The sequence below is a fragment of the Amblyraja radiata genome, chromosome 1 (assembly GCF_010909765.2).
Source record: "Amblyraja radiata isolate CabotCenter1 chromosome 1, sAmbRad1.1.pri, whole genome shotgun sequence".
Taxonomy (NCBI): Eukaryota; Metazoa; Chordata; class Chondrichthyes; order Rajiformes; family Rajidae; genus Amblyraja; species Amblyraja radiata.
In genome coordinates, this window is record NC_045956.1 from 29,064,168 (window position 1) to 29,086,208 (window position 22,041).

The 22,041-nt window shown below is 46.2% G+C and overlaps 1 protein-coding gene across 3 annotated transcripts in view; it reads left to right on the forward strand.

The window, feature by feature from the left end:
- Positions 1–22,041, forward strand: part of sorcs2 (sortilin related VPS10 domain containing receptor 2) — a 776,963-nt gene that overhangs the window by 532,732 nt on the left and 222,190 nt on the right. For all 3 annotated transcript variants that reach the window (XR_004411679.1, XM_033019211.1, XM_033019222.1), the window contains exons 4-5: positions 11,485–11,649; positions 20,279–20,352. Coding sequence is in view for 2 of the 3 variants with exons in the window: in XM_033019211.1 (XP_032875102.1) it covers positions 11,485–11,649; positions 20,279–20,352 (239 nt within the window). In the remaining variant the exon portion in view is untranslated. The remainder of the gene's footprint in view (positions 1–11,484; positions 11,650–20,278; positions 20,353–22,041) is intronic.

Genomic DNA, 22,041 nt, shown 5'->3' on the forward strand with positions numbered 1-22,041 from the left:
TCACTAACACCAGGATGTCCTGGGATGGGTGATGGAAACTAACTTTTATTATGGAAAGGATAAAATCACTGTCTGATGTTATTGCTGATTAGGTTTTGAGTACACTAGAATTGACATCTGAATGTGGTTATCTATCTATCTATCTATCTATCTATCTATCTATCTATCTATCTATCTATCTATCTATCTATCTATCTATCTATCTATCTATCTATCTGTCTGTCTGTCTGTCTGTCTGTCTGTCTGTCTGTCTGTCTGTCTGTCTGTCTGTCTGTCTGTCTGTCTGTCTGTCGGATAGACAGTCTATCTATGTTGCATTTATATAAGACGTTGGTGAGGCCACATTCAGAGTATTGTGTTCAGTTTTTGGAAAGATATTGTCAAGCTGGAAAGGGTACAGAGAAGATTTATGAGGATGTTGTCACAACTCGAGGGCCTGCGCTATAGAGAGAGGTTGAGCAAACTAGGACTCTATTCCTTGGAGCACATGAGGGTGATGGGTGATCTTATAGAGGATAGCAGCTCAAGGACTAGTGGACATATAGATCTACTGACATGGGACAGTAGGTCTAGGTGGAGGTTCAGATATGCAATGCATGTAGAGGGGAAGTAGTTCATTCTCCTCTGACTCCATGGGACGATAATCTTTCAAGTTTGATGACCTTTCATGAAGGTCTCCAGTGAGGTAAAGTTGCTCTGCCCTTATTTGCAGAAGTTGATGACCATAGAGGATTTCCAGTGTTAATGTGGATGAAATGGCATCTACAAAGCCCCTTTATGTCCTTCAAAATCCCCCTATGAACCGCAGCAGGCAGAGAGCAATAAAAGATGATGGTTTTGAACTTTGATTGTGTCGTCAGTGTTTATGTGAGCTAGATGCCTGATCTTGATTGAATATAATTCATACAATTATAAATATAAGCCCTTTTCGTAAATATGAGTCAGTATAAAGAATATAGAGTACTTATTCCATGGATCCCATGGAATCTGGGATTTTTTAATCTTGTTTAGTTTAGAGATACAGTGCGGAAACAGGTCCTTCGGCCCAGCGAGTCTGCACCAATCCCCGCACATTAACACCATCCTACATGCACTAGGGACAATTTTACACTTACACCAAGCCAATTAACCTACAAACCTGTACATCTTTTAGGAGTGCGGGTGGAACACGAAGATCTCGGAGAAAATCCACACAGGTCGCGGGGAGAACATACAAACTCCGTACAGACAAGCATCCGTAGTCAGGATCGAACCCGGGTCTCTGGCGCTGTAAGGCAGCAACACTACCGCTGCGCCACAGTGCTGCTCTTCTGGGACATGCAGATACATCCAGGCATATGCACAGGCATCCAACAAGCTACTCATACAACAGCTGATGTACACCATTAACATGAGCACTTGGTATGATGAGCCTACTCAACCTCTGCCAAAAGTTCAGACCCTCTAGACCTGGCGACATCTTCGTAAATCTTCTCTGTACCCTTTCCAGCTTGACAACATCTTTCCTCTAACATGGTGCCAAGAACTGAACACAGTATTCTAAATGCGGCCTCACCAACATCTTATACAAATGCAACATGACCTCCCAACTACTATACTCAATACTCTGACTGATGAAGGCCAATGTGCCTAAAGCACCTTATTTACCTGCGACTCAACCTTCAAGGAACCATGCACCTGCACCCCTAGATCCCTCTGCTGTACAACACTCCCGAGAAGCCGACCATTCACTGTGCAGGTCCTACGCATGTTAGACTCCCCAAAATGCAACACCTCACACTTCTCTGTATTAAATTCCATCAACCATTCCTCAGCTCATCTGGCCAATCTATCCAGATCCTGCTGCAATTATTCACAACCATCTTCACAATCTGAAAAACCACCCACTTTTGTATCAAACTTGCAAATCTTGCCGTGTATGATCTCATCCAAATCATTCATATTGATGACTAACAGTAACGGGCCCAGCACCAAACCCTGAGGTACACCACCAGTCACAGGCCTGCAGTCCGAGACGCAACCTTCCACCATCATTTCCTGGTACATACTCCTTCTCTAGTTTGGCATTGTGTACAAAGATTATATTTTAGCTTCAGTTGGGAGGCTTTTCAACATTTAAAATTACATGGAAAACATCACACCATGTCCATCCAACAATTGCAATGACAAGTTCCCTACCCTTAACAACTTCTCCTTTGACTCTTCCTACTTCCTCCAAATCCAAGGCGTGGCTATGGGCACCGCATGGACACCAGTTATGCCGGCCTCTTTGTAGGGTACGTCGAACAATCACTGTTCCAGGCGTACACTGGCCCTATCCCCAAACTCTATCTCTGCTACATTATCGACTGCATCGGTGCTGCCTCCTGCGCCCATGCAGGACTCACTGACTTCAACTTCACAACTAATTTCCATCCTGCACTCAAATTTCCTTGGACCATCTCCGACATCTCCCTACCATTTCTAGATCTCACCGTCTCCAATCAGGAATACAATACAATACAATACAATACAATTTATTGTCATTTGAGCCTCAGTGAGGCTCAAACGAAATTCTGTTTCCACAGCCATACAAACAAAGACAATTCCTAGACATACACACAATTTAGTTCACACAAACATCCATCACAGTGAACCTACTGTGATGGAAGGCAAAGTCTTTTCTCTCCCTTGTTCTCCATGTCTCTCCCGATGTCCAAGCCCCAGGCGGGCGATGATAAGTCCCACGGCCATTTTAGGCCGTGCCGGGCGATTTACGGCCCCGCTCCCGGTCCAAATGTCACAAAGTTGGAGCCCCCGGCGGGCGCTGGAATGTCCCACGGCCATGAAGCCGTGCCGGGCGATGTACGTCCCCGCTCCAGGTCGTTCCAACCCCGCGACACGGGCTGGAGAAGTCGCGTTGCGGGAGCTCCGGGAAGCGGTCTCTCTCTCCCCCCGGACCCGCGAGCTCCCGATGACCCAGTCCACCGGACCTGCGGCTGCGTTGCTGGAGCCTCCGAGCCCCAGGAGTCGAGTCACAGCAGTGAGTCACCACCGCTCCCCACGTTCCGAGGCCGGCCAGCCCCACGATGGTGAGTAGTCCGCAGCTCCGCATTCTCCCGAGCCCCCGGGTCGTTCAGGTTGGAGGCCGCTCCACGGTGCTAGGCCCCAACGACAACGGAGACCCGACAGGAAAAAGGTCGGGTCTCCCGGACAGGGAAGAGATTTTAAACAGTTTCCCCCTCCCCCCCCCCGCCCCCCACATATACACATTTAAAACTAATATTAAAAAACACCAACACTACATTTAACTAGACAAAAAATAAAAAAAAAGACAGACAGGCTGTAGGGGCCTATAAAAAGACTATAGACTGACATCTACTACAAACCTACAGACTGCCATAGCTATCTGGACTACATTTCTTCCCACCCTGCTTCCTGTAAAGACTATCTCCTATTCCCAATTCCTCCGTCTACGCTGCATTTGCACCCAGGGTGAGCTGTTCCATACAAAGTCATCGGAGATGTCCTCATTCTTTAGGGAACGTGGGTTCCCCTCTTCCATTATAGATGAGGCCCACACAAGGTTCTCCTCGATATCCCACAGCTCCTCCCTTCCCGTCCCCCCATTCGTAACAAGGGCAGAGTCCCCCAAGTCCTCACCTTCCACCCCATCAGCCGTCGCATACAATCCTCCAACATTTTTGCCACAACTGGCCACATCTTCCCATCTCCACCCCTTTCTGCTTTCCGCAGAAACCGTTCCCTCCGCAACTTCCCTGGTCAACCCATCCAATCCCACCCAAACCACCCCCTCCCCAGGTACTTTCCCCTATAACCGCAGGAGATGCAGGGGAAAGTACGTGTCCCTATACCACCCCCACGACTCCGTCGAAGGACCCCGACAGTCTTTTCAGGTGAGGCAGAGGTTCACTTGCACCTCCTCCAACCTCATCTACTGTATCCGCTGTTCCAGGTGTGAACTCCTGTATCTCGGTGAGACCAAGCACAGGCTCGGCGATCATTTCACTGAACACCTTCGCTCAGTCCGCCTTAACGTACCTGATCTCCCGGTTGCTCAACACTTCAACACCCCCTCCCATTCCCACACTGACCTTTCTGTCCTGGGCCTCCTCCATTATCAGTGAGGCCCAGCACAAATTGGAGGAACAGCACCTCATATTTTGCTTGGGCTCCTTACACCCCAGCGGTATGAACATTGACTTCTCTAACTTCAGGTAGCCCTTGCTTTCCCTCTCTTTCCATCCCCTCCCCATTCCCAGTTCTCCCACCAGTCTTATTGTCTCCGACTACATTTTATCTCTGTATCGCCCACTCCCCGACATCAATCTGAAGAAGGGTCTCGACCCGAAACGTCACCCATTCATTCTCTCCAGAGATGCTGCCCGTCCCGCTGAGTTACTCCAGCATTTTGTGACTATCTTTGATTTAAACCAGCATCTGCAATTCTTTCCAACACAAGTTCCCTGCTTAGTTCATCTTCATTCCATGTCTATCGTTTTGGAAAATAGGTACACTTCCAAAGGACACTTGCAACGGTTCAAACGTAATGGCGGTGCTGGCTCGAAGGGCCAAATGGCCTCCTCCTGCACCTATTTTCTATGTTTCTATGGGTTATTGATTGGGGACGATCAGCCATGATCACAATGAATGGCGGTGCTGGCCCGAAGGGCCGAATGGCCTCCTCCTGCACCTATTTTCTATGTTTCTATGCAGTCCTGGAACGGGAAATTTGCGACATTTCTTTTTATTTTTATGCTTTGGGAATCCCAATCTCAACCAGTGGAGTTCCCCCCTCTCGATGAAAGCTCTGTAATTCAGAAGTACACCTACAACTTAAAAACTCACTTTCTGCTTTTTTATGATGTGAGTCTGAACATTTGAAAGTGTTTTATCTGTGGTTACAGGTGTGTATCAACATCTAATGGGGACACAGCTGTTCATTGCACGCCACTAAAGCACTTAGTTTGTTTTCAGGTTGCCTGCATTGCCAAAAGTCAGACAGAGCCAATAATTATTGATTTATTTCCTTCAGTTGAAACAATTAAAGTTAATGAATTCATTCGAGTGCAGTGTGGTGAGCTTTTAAGCCCCGTTACCACTACCTTTAAACAGGTAAATTACTATCCGAGTGTGTGATTTAAATTACAAGCTGAGGCAACAAAGCCAGCCTCACGTCAGTCGTGCAGGAGATAACTGTGTAAAGGGCCTGTCTCACTGATCCGATTTTTTTCGACTACTTGCCGGCACCCGTCATAGTCGCAGCAGGTTGCCGAAAATGTTCAACCTGTACCTCACCACACTTGTGCACCTGACAACAAACATGACTTGCATTTGCTTGGCAATCATAGAGTGATACAGTGTGGAAACAGGCCCTTCGGCCCAATTTGCCCACACCGGTCAGGTGACCAAAAAGATTGATGATATTCAGGGTGGGTAGATATTGTCTTCCACAGACTTTAGCAATGGAGCGGCTGGGCTTGTACACTCTGGAGTTTAGAAGGATGATATTATTGAAACATACAAGATTATTAAGGGTTTGGACACGCTAGAGGCAGGAAACATATTCCCGATGTTGGAGGAGTCCAGAACCAGGGACAACAGTTTAAGAATAAGGGGTAAGCCATTTAGAATGGAGATGAGGAAACACTTTTCCTAACAGAGAGTTGTGAGTCTGTGGAATTCTCTGCCTCAGAGGGCGGTGGAGGCTGGTTCTCTGGATACTTTCAAGAGAGAGCTAGATAGGGCTCTTGAAGATAACAGAGTCAGGAGATATGGGGAGAAGACAGGAATAGGGTACTGATTGGGGATGATCAGCCATGATCACATTGAATGGCGGTGCTGGCTCGAAGGGCTGAATGGCCTACTCCTGCACCTATTGTCCATTGTATATTGGCCTGTAACAAGAAAGTTAGAACACATGTGGTCCAGGCTTAGTTTATGAATTGGATACAAAATTAGCTTGGGTGGTAGTGAAGGGTTTGTTTTCAGATGGGAAGCCTGTGACCAGTGGTGCTGGGTCTACTATAGTAATGATTTGGGTGACAATGTACTTTAGATGGCATGTGTGGGGATGACACCAAAATTGGTGGCTTTGAGTACAGTGAAGATGGCCGAGGAGTTTGCGCAGAGTTTGAGTAACTCATACATGCACACACGATGCAAACCGGTCCAATTGACAAGTCAATGGGATCTAATCCACTGCTAACAATGAATCTGTGGAGGAAGGAACTGCAAATGCTGTTTTTTTATGGAGGGAGGGAGTGGCTGATGGTAGGGGAAAGGAGAGGGAGGGAGAGATGAGGGAAGGATTGGGGGAGGAGAGGAGGAGAGGGGAAAGATCCTGGGGAGGTGAGGAGGGAGAGTGGGGGAGGGTGAACAGAAGGATAGGAGGGGGTAGGGAGAGGAGAGGAGTTATGGACGAAGGGAGGGAATGACTGAGGGTAGGGGAAAGGAGAGGGAGGGTGAGGGAGGGATTGGGGGAGTGGTGGAGGAGAGGGGAAAGAAGAGGGAGGGTAAAGAGGAGGGGGAGGGAGTGTTGGGGTGTGAGGGGAAATGAGCTGCGACTGCGCAGTTGGGGGCTATACGTGTGTGGTGGAATATTGCATTGGGGGAACGGGTTGTGTTGGGGGGCCAGGCCTACCGTGGGGGCTATGAGTGAGTGGTGGAATATTGAGTTGGGGGAACGTGTTACGTTGGGGAAACGGGTGAGTGGTGGATTATTGTGTTGGGGGAAAGGCGCCCAACGGGTCCCACTTGGTCTAATATTAAATAAAACTCACGTGTAGAACTTGAGCACCAAAATTCACAGTGAGATGTAATAGTACTCACTCAAATCATCAGCCTTGAATTAAGTCTGGACCTTCATTGGGTATATTAAGCAAAACATGACTTTCTTTCTGAAGGAGATATGTGAAATAAACAACCTATAATTTGTACGTGTTGGAAATACTGGAAGATGTTAATTTAAGATTATTGCACTTTTAACAACACTTGCGATTATTTGTGGTCTCCTTATTTTATACGGAGTGAAAAACCATGCTGTAAATGCTGTAAATGAACTGATGGCTTTGTGTACATTGCATTATACCAAATAAATTTCTCTAAGTTGGTGGCAAATTGCATCTTAATTGCTGGCAGACTTGCAGAATGACATTCCACGTAAATTGTTGTGCTTTTTTTTAAAGGACAGACTCTGTTTACTTTTATTTAAAGAGCATTGTCTCAGATGAGCGATTGTGGCAATATGATTAATACACAATTAATTTAAGGCACTTTCAGTGTGAAGGTTACGTCAAGTGTTTTTAATAACCTGAACTAGCACTTCAGAATCCTGTCAAGGCTGTTTGCTTAATTGCAAATTACCCAGGAGGAGAAGATGCCTCTGATCAGCATTAGCAAAATGCTCGCACAGCAAATTTAAAAACATGGCTAAGACGTTGCACGACGGATGGAGAGGGGCATACATCTGTAGCGTTCTGTGTTGTGACTCCTCTGCATACAATTGAATAATCTTTTTGTCATATTCTACACATACTGTAATTAATCTTTAGACATTTCCCTAGTAAACGAATCAGGGATGGCATCAGGAAAATCCTTTTCATCCTGTGATCTGGAAAATCACTGCCTGAAAGGGTGCCCGGAAACAGACTCAATTAGAGAATTCAAGATGTAAAACAGGAGGCCGTTCAGCCCATTGTGCGGATGCTGTTCATAAAAAAATAGATATTCGACTTAATCTCACCTCCAGCTTCATTGCTCTTCAACACAAATACTTCCACGTAAAGATTTCTGTCTCAGCCAAGCTGCCAGACAGTGAGTTTCAGCAAGCGCTAAATGAAAAACGATTCCTTACCTGCCCTCTAATCTGTCGATGTCAATTCCATTAGATTTGAACATAGTGTTTTTTTTTGCCTCATCATCTATTGGAAGGCAATCACAAGCCTAAATAATTGTATACACATCATTTCAGACTTTCCTCTTCCAAAGAAAACAGTACCCAACTTATCCAATATTTCTTCTTACGCTAAAATTGACAGCCCTGGCAACATCTATACAAAGCTCTACTATATGCTGGCCGTCCAAGTCACATCTTTCCTGTAATGTGTTGGCCAGAACTATACATTGTAGTTAGACATGTGGTTGGATGAGCATTGTGTACATTTCTGGTATGACTTCCTAAATTTCTATTTCATGTCTCAGCTGATAAAGGAAAGCATTCCTTTTTGCATTTTTAACCATCTTATTTTCTTCTCGTGGCACAGCTGATGGAGCTGCTGCCTCCCAGTGCCAGAACACCTGGTTTTGTCCTGACCTCAGATCCTATGTCTTCTGATTCTCGATTCCCCTACTCTGGGCAAGAGACCCTGTGCATCTACCCGATCTATTCCTCTCATGATTTTGTACACCTCCATCAAATCATCCCTCACCCTCCTGCGCTTCAAGGAACAGAGTCCTAGCCTGCTCAACCTCTCCCTATAGCGCAGACCCTCAAGTCCTGGCAACATCCTCGTGAATCTTCTCCACACCATTTCCAGCTTGACAACTTCTTTCTTATAATATGGTGCCCAAACCTGAACACAACACACAAATGCGGCCTCACCAATGTATTATGCAACAGCAACATCCCTCCCAACTACTATACTCTGTGTTACTCATGTTCGTGCTTCCAAAATGCAACACCTCACATTTCTCTGTATTAAATTCCATCAACCATTAACCATTCCTCAGCCCAACTGCCCAACTGATCAAGATCCTGCTGCAATTTCTGGCAGCCATCTTCACTATATACAATACCACTGACTTCAGTGTAATCTGCAAACTTGCTAATCATGCCATGCACGCTCTCATCCAAATCATTGATGTAGATGACAAACAGCAAAGAGTCCAGCACCAAACACTGAGACACACCGCTGGTAACTGCCCTCTGGTCCAAAAAACAACCTTCTACCATCACCCTCTGCTTCCTTCCATGAAACCAATTTTCTAACTACTCAGCTATCGCTCCTTGAATCCGATGGGATCTAACCTTCTGGAGCAGCCTGCCTTGCGGAACCTTGTCAAGTGCCTCACTAAATTCCATGTACACAAATGTCTACAACTCTGCCATCATCGACCTTTTTGGTCACATCTTCAAAAAACTCAATCAGATTCGTGAGACACGACCTCGCACATACAAAACCATGCTGACTATCCCTGATCAGCCCAGGTCCATCTAAGTGAACGTATATCCTATCCCTCAGAATACTCTGGTAACTTTCTGACCACAGATGTTAAGCTCACGGGCCTATATATCCCAGCCTTTTCCCTGCAGCCCTCCTTGAATAGAGGCACAACATTGCCACCCTGCAAATTGTCTTCCGGCATCTCTCCTGTATTTAATGACAGCTCATAAATCTCAGCGAGGGCTCCTGCAATTTCCTCTCTAGTTTCCCACAATGTCCTCAGATATATCTGATCAGGCCCGGGAGATTTGTCCACCTTTATACAGCATCAGGACCTTCAGCACATCTGCGACCGTAGTACTGACTGATCTCAAGACACTTCCATTTACTGCCCCAAGATCCCGCGTTCTCCTGTCTTTCACCGCGGTAAATACAGAGGAGAAATACTCATTGAGGACATTGTCCATCTCCTGTGGCTCGACACAGAGTTGACCACTTTGATTCCTGAGGGGTCCCACTCTCTCTCTGGTTACCCTTTTCCTCTTCATGTGCTTGTAAAACCTCTTGGGATTATCCTTAATGCTACCCGCCAGATCTATCTCCTGTCCCCTTTCTGCCCTTCTGATTTCCTTTTTTAGTTTACTCCCTAGTTCCTGTAACGCCTCCAGGGATCCCAACTGATTATACCTGTCCCATGCCTGCTTCTTAACCAAAGCCTTAATTTCCCTCATCATCCAGACTTCCTTGCATTTGCCTGCCTTGCCCTTCGCACTTATAGGGTTGTGCAACTCTTGTCAGCACACTTTTAAAGACATCCCACTTTCCTGATGTTTAAGAAGGAACTGCAGATGCTGGAAAACTGAAGGTAGACAAAAATGCTGGAGAAACTCAGCGGGTCGGGCAGCATCTATGGAGCGAAGGAAATAGGCAACGTTGGAAGGGTTTTGGCCCGAAACGTTGCCTACTTCCTTTGCTACGTAGAAGCTGCCTCACCCGCTGAGTTTATCCAGCATTTTTGTCCACTTTCCTGATGTTCCTTTTCCATCAAACAACCTGTTCCAAACTACTTGAGCAAGTCCCTGTCTCATACCCTCAAAATTGGCCTTGCCACAATTTATCATTTTAGCTCGTGGACCCACTCTGTCCCTATCCATAATTATCATAAACATAACTTTTGCACGCTACACACTAGGAACAATGTAGAATAACCATTTAACCTACAAACCTGCACCTTTTTGGAGTGTGGGAGAAAACCAGAGCACCTGGAGAAAACCCACCTGGTCCCACGGAGAAAGTATAAACTCCGCAGACAACGCCCGTAGTCAGGATCGAACCTGGGATTCTCACACTGTGAGGATATGGGCTACTTGGATTTTCAGAAGGCCTTTGATAAAGTGCCGCACGTGAGGCTGCTAAACAAGATGAGAGGCCATGGTATCTGAAGGAAGATACTCTCATCGAAAGAGGATTGGCTGAATGGAAGAAGATAGAGTGGGAATAAGGGAGCCTTTTTCTGGTTGGCTGTCGGTGACTAATGGTGTTCTGCAGAGGCCAGTGTTGGGTCTGCTACTTTTCAAATTATGTATTAGTGATTTGAATGATGGAATTGATGGATACCAATGAATACCCTTGGCAAGGCTGAACCTGCAATGCTGCCATGACAACGGGCCTTCATGGCCAGGTTAAGAACTCTACAATTATAACAACTAGGACCTAAAAATGACACCAAACCTAGTGACTGTGTACTATCTCAGTGTACTATTCCTATACACTTGTACTATATCTAAGATGCGCTTATGTGTAGTTTAGAGATACAGCACGGAAACAGGCCCTTGACAAGGAGAGTAATGCCCCTGTCCCACTTAGGAAACCTGAACGGAAACCTCTGGAGACTTTGCGCTCCACCCAAGGTTTCCATGCGGTTCCCGGATGTTTTTGTCAGTCTCGCTACCTGCTTCCACTACCTGCAACCTCCGACAACCACCTGCAACCTCCGGGAACCGCACGGAAACTTTGGGTGGGGCGTAAAGTCTCCAGGGGTTTCCGTTCAGGTTTCCTAAGTGGGACAGGGGCATTAGAAAGTTGCATCCTTGACAAGGAGTGTAAGATAGTTGTATAATAGTTTATCATTTGTCGTGTATTATGGTGGTGGGTTGTTTTGTTTTTTAATGTACTGTATATTTTAATATTTTATAATTATTTTTGATTTAAAATAAAGCTGCTTCATTGATAACACAGAAATGGAAGATTACTCTTGTACTGGCTCACTTTTTTTTGTTAAGGCAGGAAATTGATCCGTTTTCTTTTTGTTCTCCTTCAGATAATTCTCGTGAGTTCATCAATGAATGATCGTGATCAGAGCCTCTTCATGAGCACAGACGAGGGAGCCAATTTTCAACGGCAGCAAATCTTCTTCTCTGTGGAGACCTTGGTGTTTCACCCAAAAGAACAAGATAAGTTGCTTGTGCACAGCAAGGAGGGCCGGGTAAGTACGGCCTTAAAACAAACTTTTTTCAGATTGCTACGCATAAGTTTAGGTTTAATATTGCCACGAGTCCCGGGATATGTACAATGAAAAGGTTTGATGGAACACAACATGCTGGAGTAACTCAGCGGGACGAGCAGCATCTCCGGAGAGAAGGAATGGGTGACGTTTCAGGTCGAGATCCTTCATCAGACTGACGTCGGGGGAGTGGGCGGTGCATAGATAAGGAAGTGTAAGGTGTGAAAATAGGACCAAGGGAATGGAGAGCAAGGGAAATGTAGAATAGATCATTGTTCGCTGGGAGAGGGTAACAGCAAAGCAAACAGAGATAAAATGTAGTCGGGGACAGTCAGACTGATCAGAGAACTGGGAAGGGGAGGGATGGAGAGAGAGGGAAAGCAAGGGCTACTTGACGTTAGAGAAGTCAATGTTCATACCGCCACAGTGTAAGCTGCCCAAGTGAAATATGAGGTGCTGTTCCTCCAATTTGGGCTGGGCCTCACTCTGACAATGGAGGAGGCACTGAAAAGCTTTGTTTTTTTCATGATATCCAAACAAATTTGATAATACTGGACATAACTACAACCATGCCAAACTCAATGACATTATGTGGAGCAAATGGGAAGATAGAGCGTACGGAACTACTGCCTCCGCAGAACAAGCGCTTACACAGCATTGCAGCAAACCCATATTAGAACCTGCAGGAATTAACTATTGTCTTCAGAATGGATGCTAGCCAATTCTGCATCCAATGCGCATCCATGCAGGCCTTGAATTGCTTAAAAAGGATGAGGTGATAATTTTCCCCAGTGCACGCGTGTATGATTTGCACAGTGCACCAGTGATTCACTTGCATGTATCCGTGCTCTATGCTGAATCCAGGAGTTCAGGATTTTTCCTCCACTCAAGTCAGGCACCTTGACCTTTCTTTGTATGCACTATATTCATGGCTTGGATGCAGTTCCTCCAGCACTACATTCCCAACAAAAACCATGCAACCATTCTTCAAATGAGTAAATAAGAAGGCGGTAGAACTCGATTCTCTAGTTGCCCGATAATCCTGAACAGGCATATTGTCCCCAGGTAAAATGAGCTTCTGATTCATACAGCGTACAGTTTTGGTCTCCAAATCTGAGGAAGGACATTCTTGCCATAGAGGGAGTGCAGAGAAGGTTCACCAGACTGATTCCTGGGATGTCAGGACTTTCTTATGAAGAAAGACTGGATAGACTCGGCTTGTACTCACTAGAATTTAGGAGATTGAGGGGGGATCTTATAGAAACTTACAAAATTCTTAAGGGATTGGACAGCCTAGATGCAGGAAGATTGTTCCCGATGTTGGGGAAGTCCAGGACAAGGGGTCACAGCTTAAGGATAGAGGGGAAATAGTAAGATTAAACGAGAACTTACCAGTTTGAAGTTTGATCTGTACTTTATGAGGAGTTACGATGAGGGATTACATGAAGAACCCGCTCAGCACGCATGCGCGGCATACTTCAAAGCAGCGGTGTGGAATCACAGATAGACACAGTTATTGAAGTAAACATAGTAAAGATAAGGAGACATCAGTTTATGAATTTGACCCATATTATTGAGGGTGGGAGCGGAGGGCACGCAATCCCTCATCGTAACTCCTCATAAAATAAAGATCAAACTTCAAACTGGTAAGTTCTCGTTTAATCTTACTATTTTACTTCGGAGTCACGTGAGTGATTCCGTGAAGATTTCAAAGCTCTGTGATTTCAAACCGTGTAACAGTTATTGCTACATCACTGCCGAAGTCTTTGAGGGAGGAAGTGTGTTATCGTACCAACCAATGAATCTGTTTGTAGAAAAACACAATGGTATTTTTTAACAATAACAACAAAGAAATTAAATTGCTCCCCTGGGCTTAAATTAAATATTTGCAGTCTGTAAAATCTTTCCTGCAAATAAAACAGGTTTTGCCAACGGCTTATTATAAAATTTCTGAACGGTCTTTCTCCCCACCATCCTGCTGTAGCCAGGATGTGGTTTATAGGCACGTCCATTCTTTTAGCCGTCGACGTGGATGCTGCCCTGGTGGAATGAAATTTGTACATGTTAGTTTTTATCCCAACAGCTTTTAGCACCTGCTTGAGCCATCTCGAAATGGCTCGTCACCCGACCATAAGGTATTTATGACTGACCCACAAGGCTTTTCATCTCCCTCGAGTATTTTGGTTGTGTCTATGTAGGATAGTAGGGTCATGGCACATAACCATGTTTCTGACGGGTAAGCCCGGAATTCCACGACTGGATTAGGTGTTCCTGGTCTGCTCTGTTTGATCATTCCCTGGATAACGACAGAGATCTGGTCTGGAGCTGTGAGCATGGTGTCCAGTCGCAATAGGTGTAGTGACTGGACCCTCTGTGCAGATACAAGTGCCATCAACATGAGTGTTTTGAGCATAGATGGTTCCAGGTTGAGGGATCTGGCTGGTGGCCATCCCCTGAGGTATGTCAGGACCACACTGACATCCCATATATGGGTGTACCTTGGTCTAGGGGGTTAGAGTTGTAAATACCCTTCATTAGTTTGACCACCAGCTGGTGGGACCCCATGGCCTGTTGTCCTGGAGCTGGTTTTAAATAGACAGGCAGGGCAATTCTAGCTGTGTTGATGGCTCTGTAGCTGAGTCCTTCATCGTGGTGAAGGTTCGCCAGGAATTCCAGTACGTTGGTAACTGTAGCGGTTGAGTAGGTGGTCCCTGTATCCAAGCAGTACTTCTCCAATTTTTTGATGCTGGACAAGTGCTGTTTTTTAGTGGATGTTCGGAGGGATGCTGACATGGTGTCGACGGTTTGTTCTGATAATCCCAGTCCCAGAAGTGGTTTGTGCAGAATCTGCAACCCAGGAGTTTGATTTTTTCATGGCACAGGTGGCTTGTGCCCGACACTGGGTGTTAATAACTCTGGGTCACTGGGGAATACCATCGGAGTTTCAACAACCATGTCATGGAGTATTGGGAACCATGGCTGTGTAGGCCAGTCGGGTACTATCAAAATACCTGAAGCAGAGTCCATTTGTACTGTGCGTAGTCCCCGACTGATGAGGCAGAAGGGAGGAAATGCATAGAAGAAGAATTTCCCCAATCCAGCGCGAACGCATCTACCGCTGTTGCCTCAGGGTCTGGTTCCCAAGCGACATACATAGGTACCTGGTGATTTAGCCTTGATGCAAATAAATCGATATCTGGCGTGCCATATTAACTTTTGTGAATTCTTTTGGGGGGTTTTTAACATCCATTCGATGCTGTCATTAAATTTACGTGACCTGGTGTCTGCCACTGTATTTAGCTTACCTGGTAGGTAAGTTACTGATAGCCAAATATGTCTTTGGACACACCATTGCCAAATTGTGTTGACCAACTTGTCACATGATACCGATTTTATGCCGCCCATATGGTTAATGTAGGCCACCACCGTAGTATTATCTATTTATAACCGTACATGCAAGTGATGCATATTTATGCATATGCTTTTAAACCATAAAAGTCACCCAACATCTCTAGATAATTAATGCCCAGTGTAAGTGGTAACGATGATTCTGGGTTAGTCCATCTACTACTTGTGCTGGATATAGAGTTAGTTGCTCCCCAGCCTTGAGCACTGGCATCTGTTTGGATAACTGACGTAGGGTTAGTGATGATAATAGGCTGAAACTATGTCAAACGTTTTTTGCCCACCACTGTAGTTCTGATATTACTTCAGTGGGTAACTTCATGAAACGATCATAATGACCTGTATGTCGTTTTTGGTACAAAGGTCCGAATTATGTAGCCGGAAATGCTGCTACCATTTTCCCAACTACTCTGTTACTTGTCGAGTAGTTGGTAGTTTGTTGACCATTAAATTGTTGCATGATTGTGCCAATTCAACTATTTTGTCTCTTGGCAATGTTACAGTCACGTAGACTGAATTAATTGTGAAGCTCAAGTAGTCCATGATAGTGGATGGCTTCAACTTAGATTTATCTGGATGTAAGATAACCCCAGGGTTTCGAATAATTGTTTAGTAGCTGAACAGCTAACATAGTCAATTTCATGGTCTTGCCTACCATTTAGGATATCATCAAGATATGCCATGACAATATGTTTTTGTCTTCTGAATATTGCCAGAGCTGGTTTTAGTGTCTTGGTGACACTCTTGGCTGATGTGAACCCATTGGGTAACGCTTTAAACTGCTATAGCTGCCCCATCCAGGTAAATCTGCGATGATCCTTGTGAATGGTACTAAATAGTAAACGTCTTTAAGATGAATGCTTGCCATGAAGTATCCTTTGGCATTTAGTTGTTTGGCAGTAACAACCGGTTCCATTTTGAAATGTATATACTTAACAAACATATTTAGTGAAGTTAAGTCAATGATGATGCGACATCCACCATCTTTTTTGGGTTTAGTGAATATATTTGATACGAATTGCAAGGGTTCAGGTTTTCCCATGATACCCTTTGTAATTATTCTCACCAGTTCAGCTTGTCCCTCTTGTTTCTTTAACGGAGAGGGGAAAAATACCCTCTGGGGTGAATGTTGACCTGGTGGCAATTTTTCTAGTATGAACTGTATTTGTATTCACTAATGCCATTGAGTATATACTGATCACTCGTGATAGACTCCCATGTGTTAGTATTACTCTATATACTGGTAGGAACCAGACCCACCTACCTCCATGGTTATGGGTATTCTTCTGTTTCCTGCCGGTCCAACGAGTGTTGCACGTCGTCTGACGTGGCGGAGACGTTGGGGGGTGGCACATTTTCCATGGGGTCCGTTCTGGGCCCTGGTCTAAAGAAGACTTTCGGTGATAGAAATCCGGAGGCTGCAACTGCGGGTCTGGCGGACGGCGGCACCGGGAGCCCACGGGTCCCTGGAGGGAGACCGCTTTTCAGGGCTCCCGCAACGGCAACTTCTACCGCCCGAGGTGCGGGGTTGAAGAGCTCCTGGAGCGGGGCCTTACATCATCGCCCCGCGCGGCTTGGAATGGCCGCGGAACCCTGCGAGCGCACGCCGGGGGCTCTAACATCAAGAACCCGGTGTGCGACCTTGCATCACCCGGCGTGGCTTTAATGGCCGCGGGACAATTCGGCATTGCCCACCGGGCGCTTTGACTTTGACTCTGACATCGGGGGGGAGAGTGCAGTGGAGAGATAAGTTTTTTTGGCCTTCCATCACAGCAATGTGATGGATGTTTATGTAAATTATGTTGTGTCTTGGGTCTATTTGTTTGTAATGTATGGCTGCAGAAACGTCATTTCGTTTGGACCTCAAGGGGTCCAAATGACAAAATAAATTGTATCGTATCAGTCCAATATGGTAGACGTTGACTGATGGACGCGATGGGGTGCTGCTGCGTAGGAATTACTGTTTTTGGTTTGCTCGTCCCGGCCCTTCCCTCATGAGCCGAAAGTTTTGTAAACCTCTTGCATATCCTTCATATGCTTTGTGAGGTTTTTGCCAAAGAGCAGTGGGTCTGGCTCAGTGGCTGGGGTATGCACAACCCCGCAATGTAGGATTTATGGCAGGTCTTATGACTTGTTTACGAAGGTTGTGGTCATCTCCGTATTTGTCCATGGAACGAGGAGAAACGATGTGATGGATGACGTCAGGCTCTTAACGGCCTCCTGTACGTGGGGTTTCCACATAGCTGTCCACCACACCTAGCAGCTCTTCCTGTTCCTGGACCCCTTGCATACTCCCGAGATCTTCAGCCATTGCCCCTGTTCTTGACCAGCCCAGTCCTGGTCACCAAAGCTATCCTCTGGAAAGGAGGAAGCAATGGACAGTGCACAAGGCACTGTGGAGGGAGTACCTGACCCCCCTCTGCGAGAGCGCCCCTCCTGGGGTGCACCTCGCTGGGGCTCCTGCTCCATGAGCCGCTCCAGGCAGCTCATGCTGCTGTCTCTCCCCCGCCTGGGTGGAGAGACGTCCCCGTCCGATAAGTCGGAGCCACCAGCCGGACGCCTCTTCCATGGCGGTACTTCCAACCTGCTGCTCAGGCGCTAGCGGGCCTGGGCTCGGACGCGGTGTCGGGGTATAGCGGACCGCTCGGTAAGCGGTCCTACCGCCTTGTTGCTGCCCCCGCGAGATGGAACGCTCCTCCGTGGAGTCGAGCGGGGCAGGTCTGTTTAGGCGGCTGTCTTTCCCCCCGTGCGGGTGGAAAGACGTCCCGTCCGATAAGTCGGAGCCACCGGCCGGACGCCTCTTCCGTGGCGGTACTTCCAGCCCGCTGCTCAGGCGCTAGCGGGGCTGGGCTCGGCACGGTGTCGGGATAGCGGAGCGCCGGGTAAGTGATCCTACCGCCTTGATGCTGCCCCCCCCAGATGGAACGCTCCTCCGTGGAGTCGAGCGGGGGACAGGTCTGTTCTGTTGCTGCCCCCCCCCCAGATGGAACGCTCCTCCGTGGAGTCGAGCGGGGGACAGGTTTGTTCTAGAGCCTTTCTTCTCTGCCTGAAAGCAGAAGGCTCCCTGTGAAAGAAAAACCCGACGTCAGCTTACCTGACGGTCCGTTCTTTCACCTCCATAGCGGGAGCGCCTGACTCCCGCTGTGCCGCTGTTGCTCTGCTGGACGTAATGCCGCGCATGCGTGCTGAGCGGGTTCTTCACGGAATCACTCACGTGATTCCGAAGTAAAATCCTTTAGAACCGAGATGAGAAAAACATTTTTCATGGAGAGTGGTGAATCTCTGGAACTCTCTGCCACAGAAGGTAGTTGAGGCCAGTTCATTGGTTATATTTAAGTGAGATGTGGCCCTTGTGGCTAGAGGGATCAGGGGGTATGGAGAGAAGGCAGGTACGGGATACTGAGTTGGATGATCAGCCATGATCATATTGAATGGCGGTGCAGGCTCGAAGGGCCGAATAGCCTACTCCTGCACCTATTTTCTATGTTTCTATTACAAATTTGATTTCTCGTAAATGAGCCATCCTTTCAACTTCCTCTTCGTAATCCTGGTATCGGAGTATCTTACTCAATTTATAGTAGATGGAAACTTAGGCAATATAAAGTTTTAACTGTATGGCAGCTAAACTTAGTTTGTCATCTCTATTTCTCCTCTCCTCTCCTTCTCTCCAGAAATGCTGCCTGTCCAGCTGAGTCACTCTAGCTTTTTTGTGTCTATCTCTATTTCTCTTCTCTGATCTTTCCCATTTATCTAGGTTTCTTCTTATTTATCCTTTAAGCGCCTGTCCCACTTCGGAGACCTAAACAGCAACCTCCAGTGACCTTGCCCGCCACCCAAAAAAAAATCAAGGTCGAGGTGACCTGCAACCTCCTACCACCTCCCACGCATATGTTGAAAACCTTCCGCGACTATGAAGAAAACCGGCTTCGACTAGACCTGCGACTAAAACATTATCCATTTTAAAAATGCAGCCTATTTTTAGTCGAGGCCGGTTTTAATCATGATGAAAAAATAGCAGCAACCTAGATGAATCCTCGACCACGCGGAAACCACTTTCGACCATTAGGGAGAGACCAAAACCTCCTGTGACCTCATGGAAACCTTGGGTGGCGGGCAAGGTCACCAGAGGTTGCTGTTTAGGTCTCTTGGCGACTGCTAGTGGCTAGTTTTAATGGAATTCACCTACAACACCTGGCGACAACCTGCGACAACGTACGACAGCAGAAATTGGCGCCACTGACGCCAAAGATTTTTCAACATGCTGAAAATGTTGCGGCAGTCGCTTGTAGTCGCCCAGAAAATTGCCTTAGTGGGACAGGCCCATTAGATTTCCAACTTGTTTCTTCTGGTATTTGAAAAATAATAACTGATAAAGTTACAAATTAATTTCTAGCTTCCCTTGGCGTATTATTGTCCATTTTTGAGAGAGGGTGTTAAAAAATAACTGCTGCTATAATGACTATAGACGTATGTGAATCCTTCCATAAATAGGTGCCCTTAAAAGAGTGTGAAATACAAATGACATAAGAATACAGTTGTGATTCACTGTGTTCGTAATTTCTTTACCAGTAAAAGTTTTAGTTTAGTTTAGAGATATAGCGCGGAAACATGCCCTTCTCCCCCACTCCGAGACCACACCGACTAGTGGCCCCGCATATTAACACTCTCCTACACACACCGGGGACAATTTACATTCATACCAAGCCAATTAATCTACAAACCTGTGCGCCTTTGGGTTGTGGGAGGAAACCGAAGATCTCGGAGAAAACCCACGCAGGTCACAGGGAGAACGTACAAACTCCCTACAGATAGCACCCGTAGTCGGGATCGAACCCGGGTCTCCGGCGCTGAAAGCGCTGTAAGGCAGCAACTCTACCGCTGCGCCACCGTGCTGCCCATACGTTTTGCTATTAAATTATCCTGAATAATGACACTGGTGTTTACACAGAATATCAGATGAATATGGCACCTAGTCCTCCCCCACATAAGATGCATAATCCCTTCTTGTCATTCCTTGGAAGTGTCTGCCACAAAGCCTGGAGGTGGATTGAAGACCAGATCTTAAGAATAACACATGAATCCACAACGAAGTTCCAGTGCTGTGGGCTATGTATCCAGCTGGCTTTGAATAATAAAGTGACAGCATGTATTACATGTGCATTTTTGAAGCACTGGTAAAATAAATACTTGTTTTCTTTTTTTGTAGCTATATGTTTCTGTTGATTTTGGAAAGAAATGGGAGTTGCTGCAAGAACAAGTGACAAAGGAACGATTTTATTGGTGAGTATCACATTATTTATCAGACTGACCATGTGTTCAGTCAGTATATGAGCAGTCATTCCAAGCGTTTTCAAATGAAAGCCCCATTTATTCGCACCGGCTAAATTGTGCAACCCCGTTGCGTCCATCAGAGCCTTTCCTTTAAAGAGGTTGAGCCTCAAACTTAGCATTTCCAATGAGTGATAGCAGCACTAGAACTGGGAAAGCAGCAGTGCTGAATATAACTTTCTAAATCATCTCAATATTATTGAGGCTCCAAAGACCTTTAGTTTAGTTTAGTTCAGTTTAGAGATACAGCGCGGAAACAGGCCCTTCGGTCCGCCGAGTCCGCGCCGGCCAGCGATCCCCGCACGTTAACATTATCCTACACACACTGGGGACAATGTTTACATTTACCAAGCCAATTAACCTACAAACCTATAAGTCTTTGGAGTGTGGGAGGAAACCGAAGACTCGGAGAAAACCCACGCAGGTCACGGGGAAAACGTCCAAACTCCGTACAGACAGCACCCGTAGTCGGGATCGAACCTGGGCGCTGCATTCGCTGCAAGGCAGTGACTCTACCGCTGCGCCACCTTGACCGCCCACGTGTAATTACCTCTTGTGGTCTTTTCACCACCTCCCTTCCGCAAGGAGATCAGGCACCAAAGTTTGGGAACCACAGATGTCATAAGCAGATGGAGTATCCTGACACATACTGCCATATTTCTCAACATTTGGAAGCAGCTTCTGTGTTTTTGTTTGTGATTTCATTTCTAAAGTAGATTTGCAGTAACGCAACTTGCTATCATTGAACTTCAAAACCAATATAGAAAGTCACTTTTGTATATTTCATATGATTTTTTAAATATAAATAGACCATCAATCCATACTTATTGTACCTCCTGGTAGAATGAAGAGGGGCCAGGCCTGTTGCCTAAACTGGGTTATTTGAAACAGGGTTATTTTAAACATATTATTTCACAGATATTCCTGCAGTATGTTAGAAAAGAGTGTGTCATGGAGTATTGGAGGACATGGATCTAATTTCTGCTGCGACTTGGAGGACTGGAGTTTTAGGTGCTAAGAGAGGCTGGGTAATAGAAAGTGGACAGGGGGACAGCACATCAAATCCACAAGCTAAACACAAAATGCTGGAGTAACTTAGAGGGATAGGCAGCATCTCTGGAGAGAAGGAATGGGTGACGTTTCGGGTCGAGACTCTTCTTCAGTCTGAAGAAGAGTCTCGACCCGAAACGTCACCCATTCCTTCTCTCCAGAGATGCTGCCTATCCCACTGAGTTACACCGGCATTTTGTGTTTCTCTTCGGTGTAAACCAGCATCTGCAGTTCCTTCCTACACATCAAATCCACAAACCAGACAAGCCGGACCTCCTTTATCTTCCGCAGAAGCAAGTCTTGCATACTTTGTGAACGTCTGCTTCTGTGTTTGTGTCCTGTGTTATTTGTGGCCTTGCAAGGTCAAAGTCGTTTGTTGGAAGATGCACCAAATCGAGCATTTGATGCCGTTTCCCCTGGTTCCTGGTTAAAATTGCCAAACGGAGCTCTTCACTTTCTGCCTTCGGCAAGTTAAAATTTAATTTAAGGTTATTAATATGGCCTTGTTTGAGTCTTTGCAGTTCATCAGGCAATTACGCGTACTAATATTTCTTTACTCCAGCCTTACCACCAGAAACAGTATGTACGTTT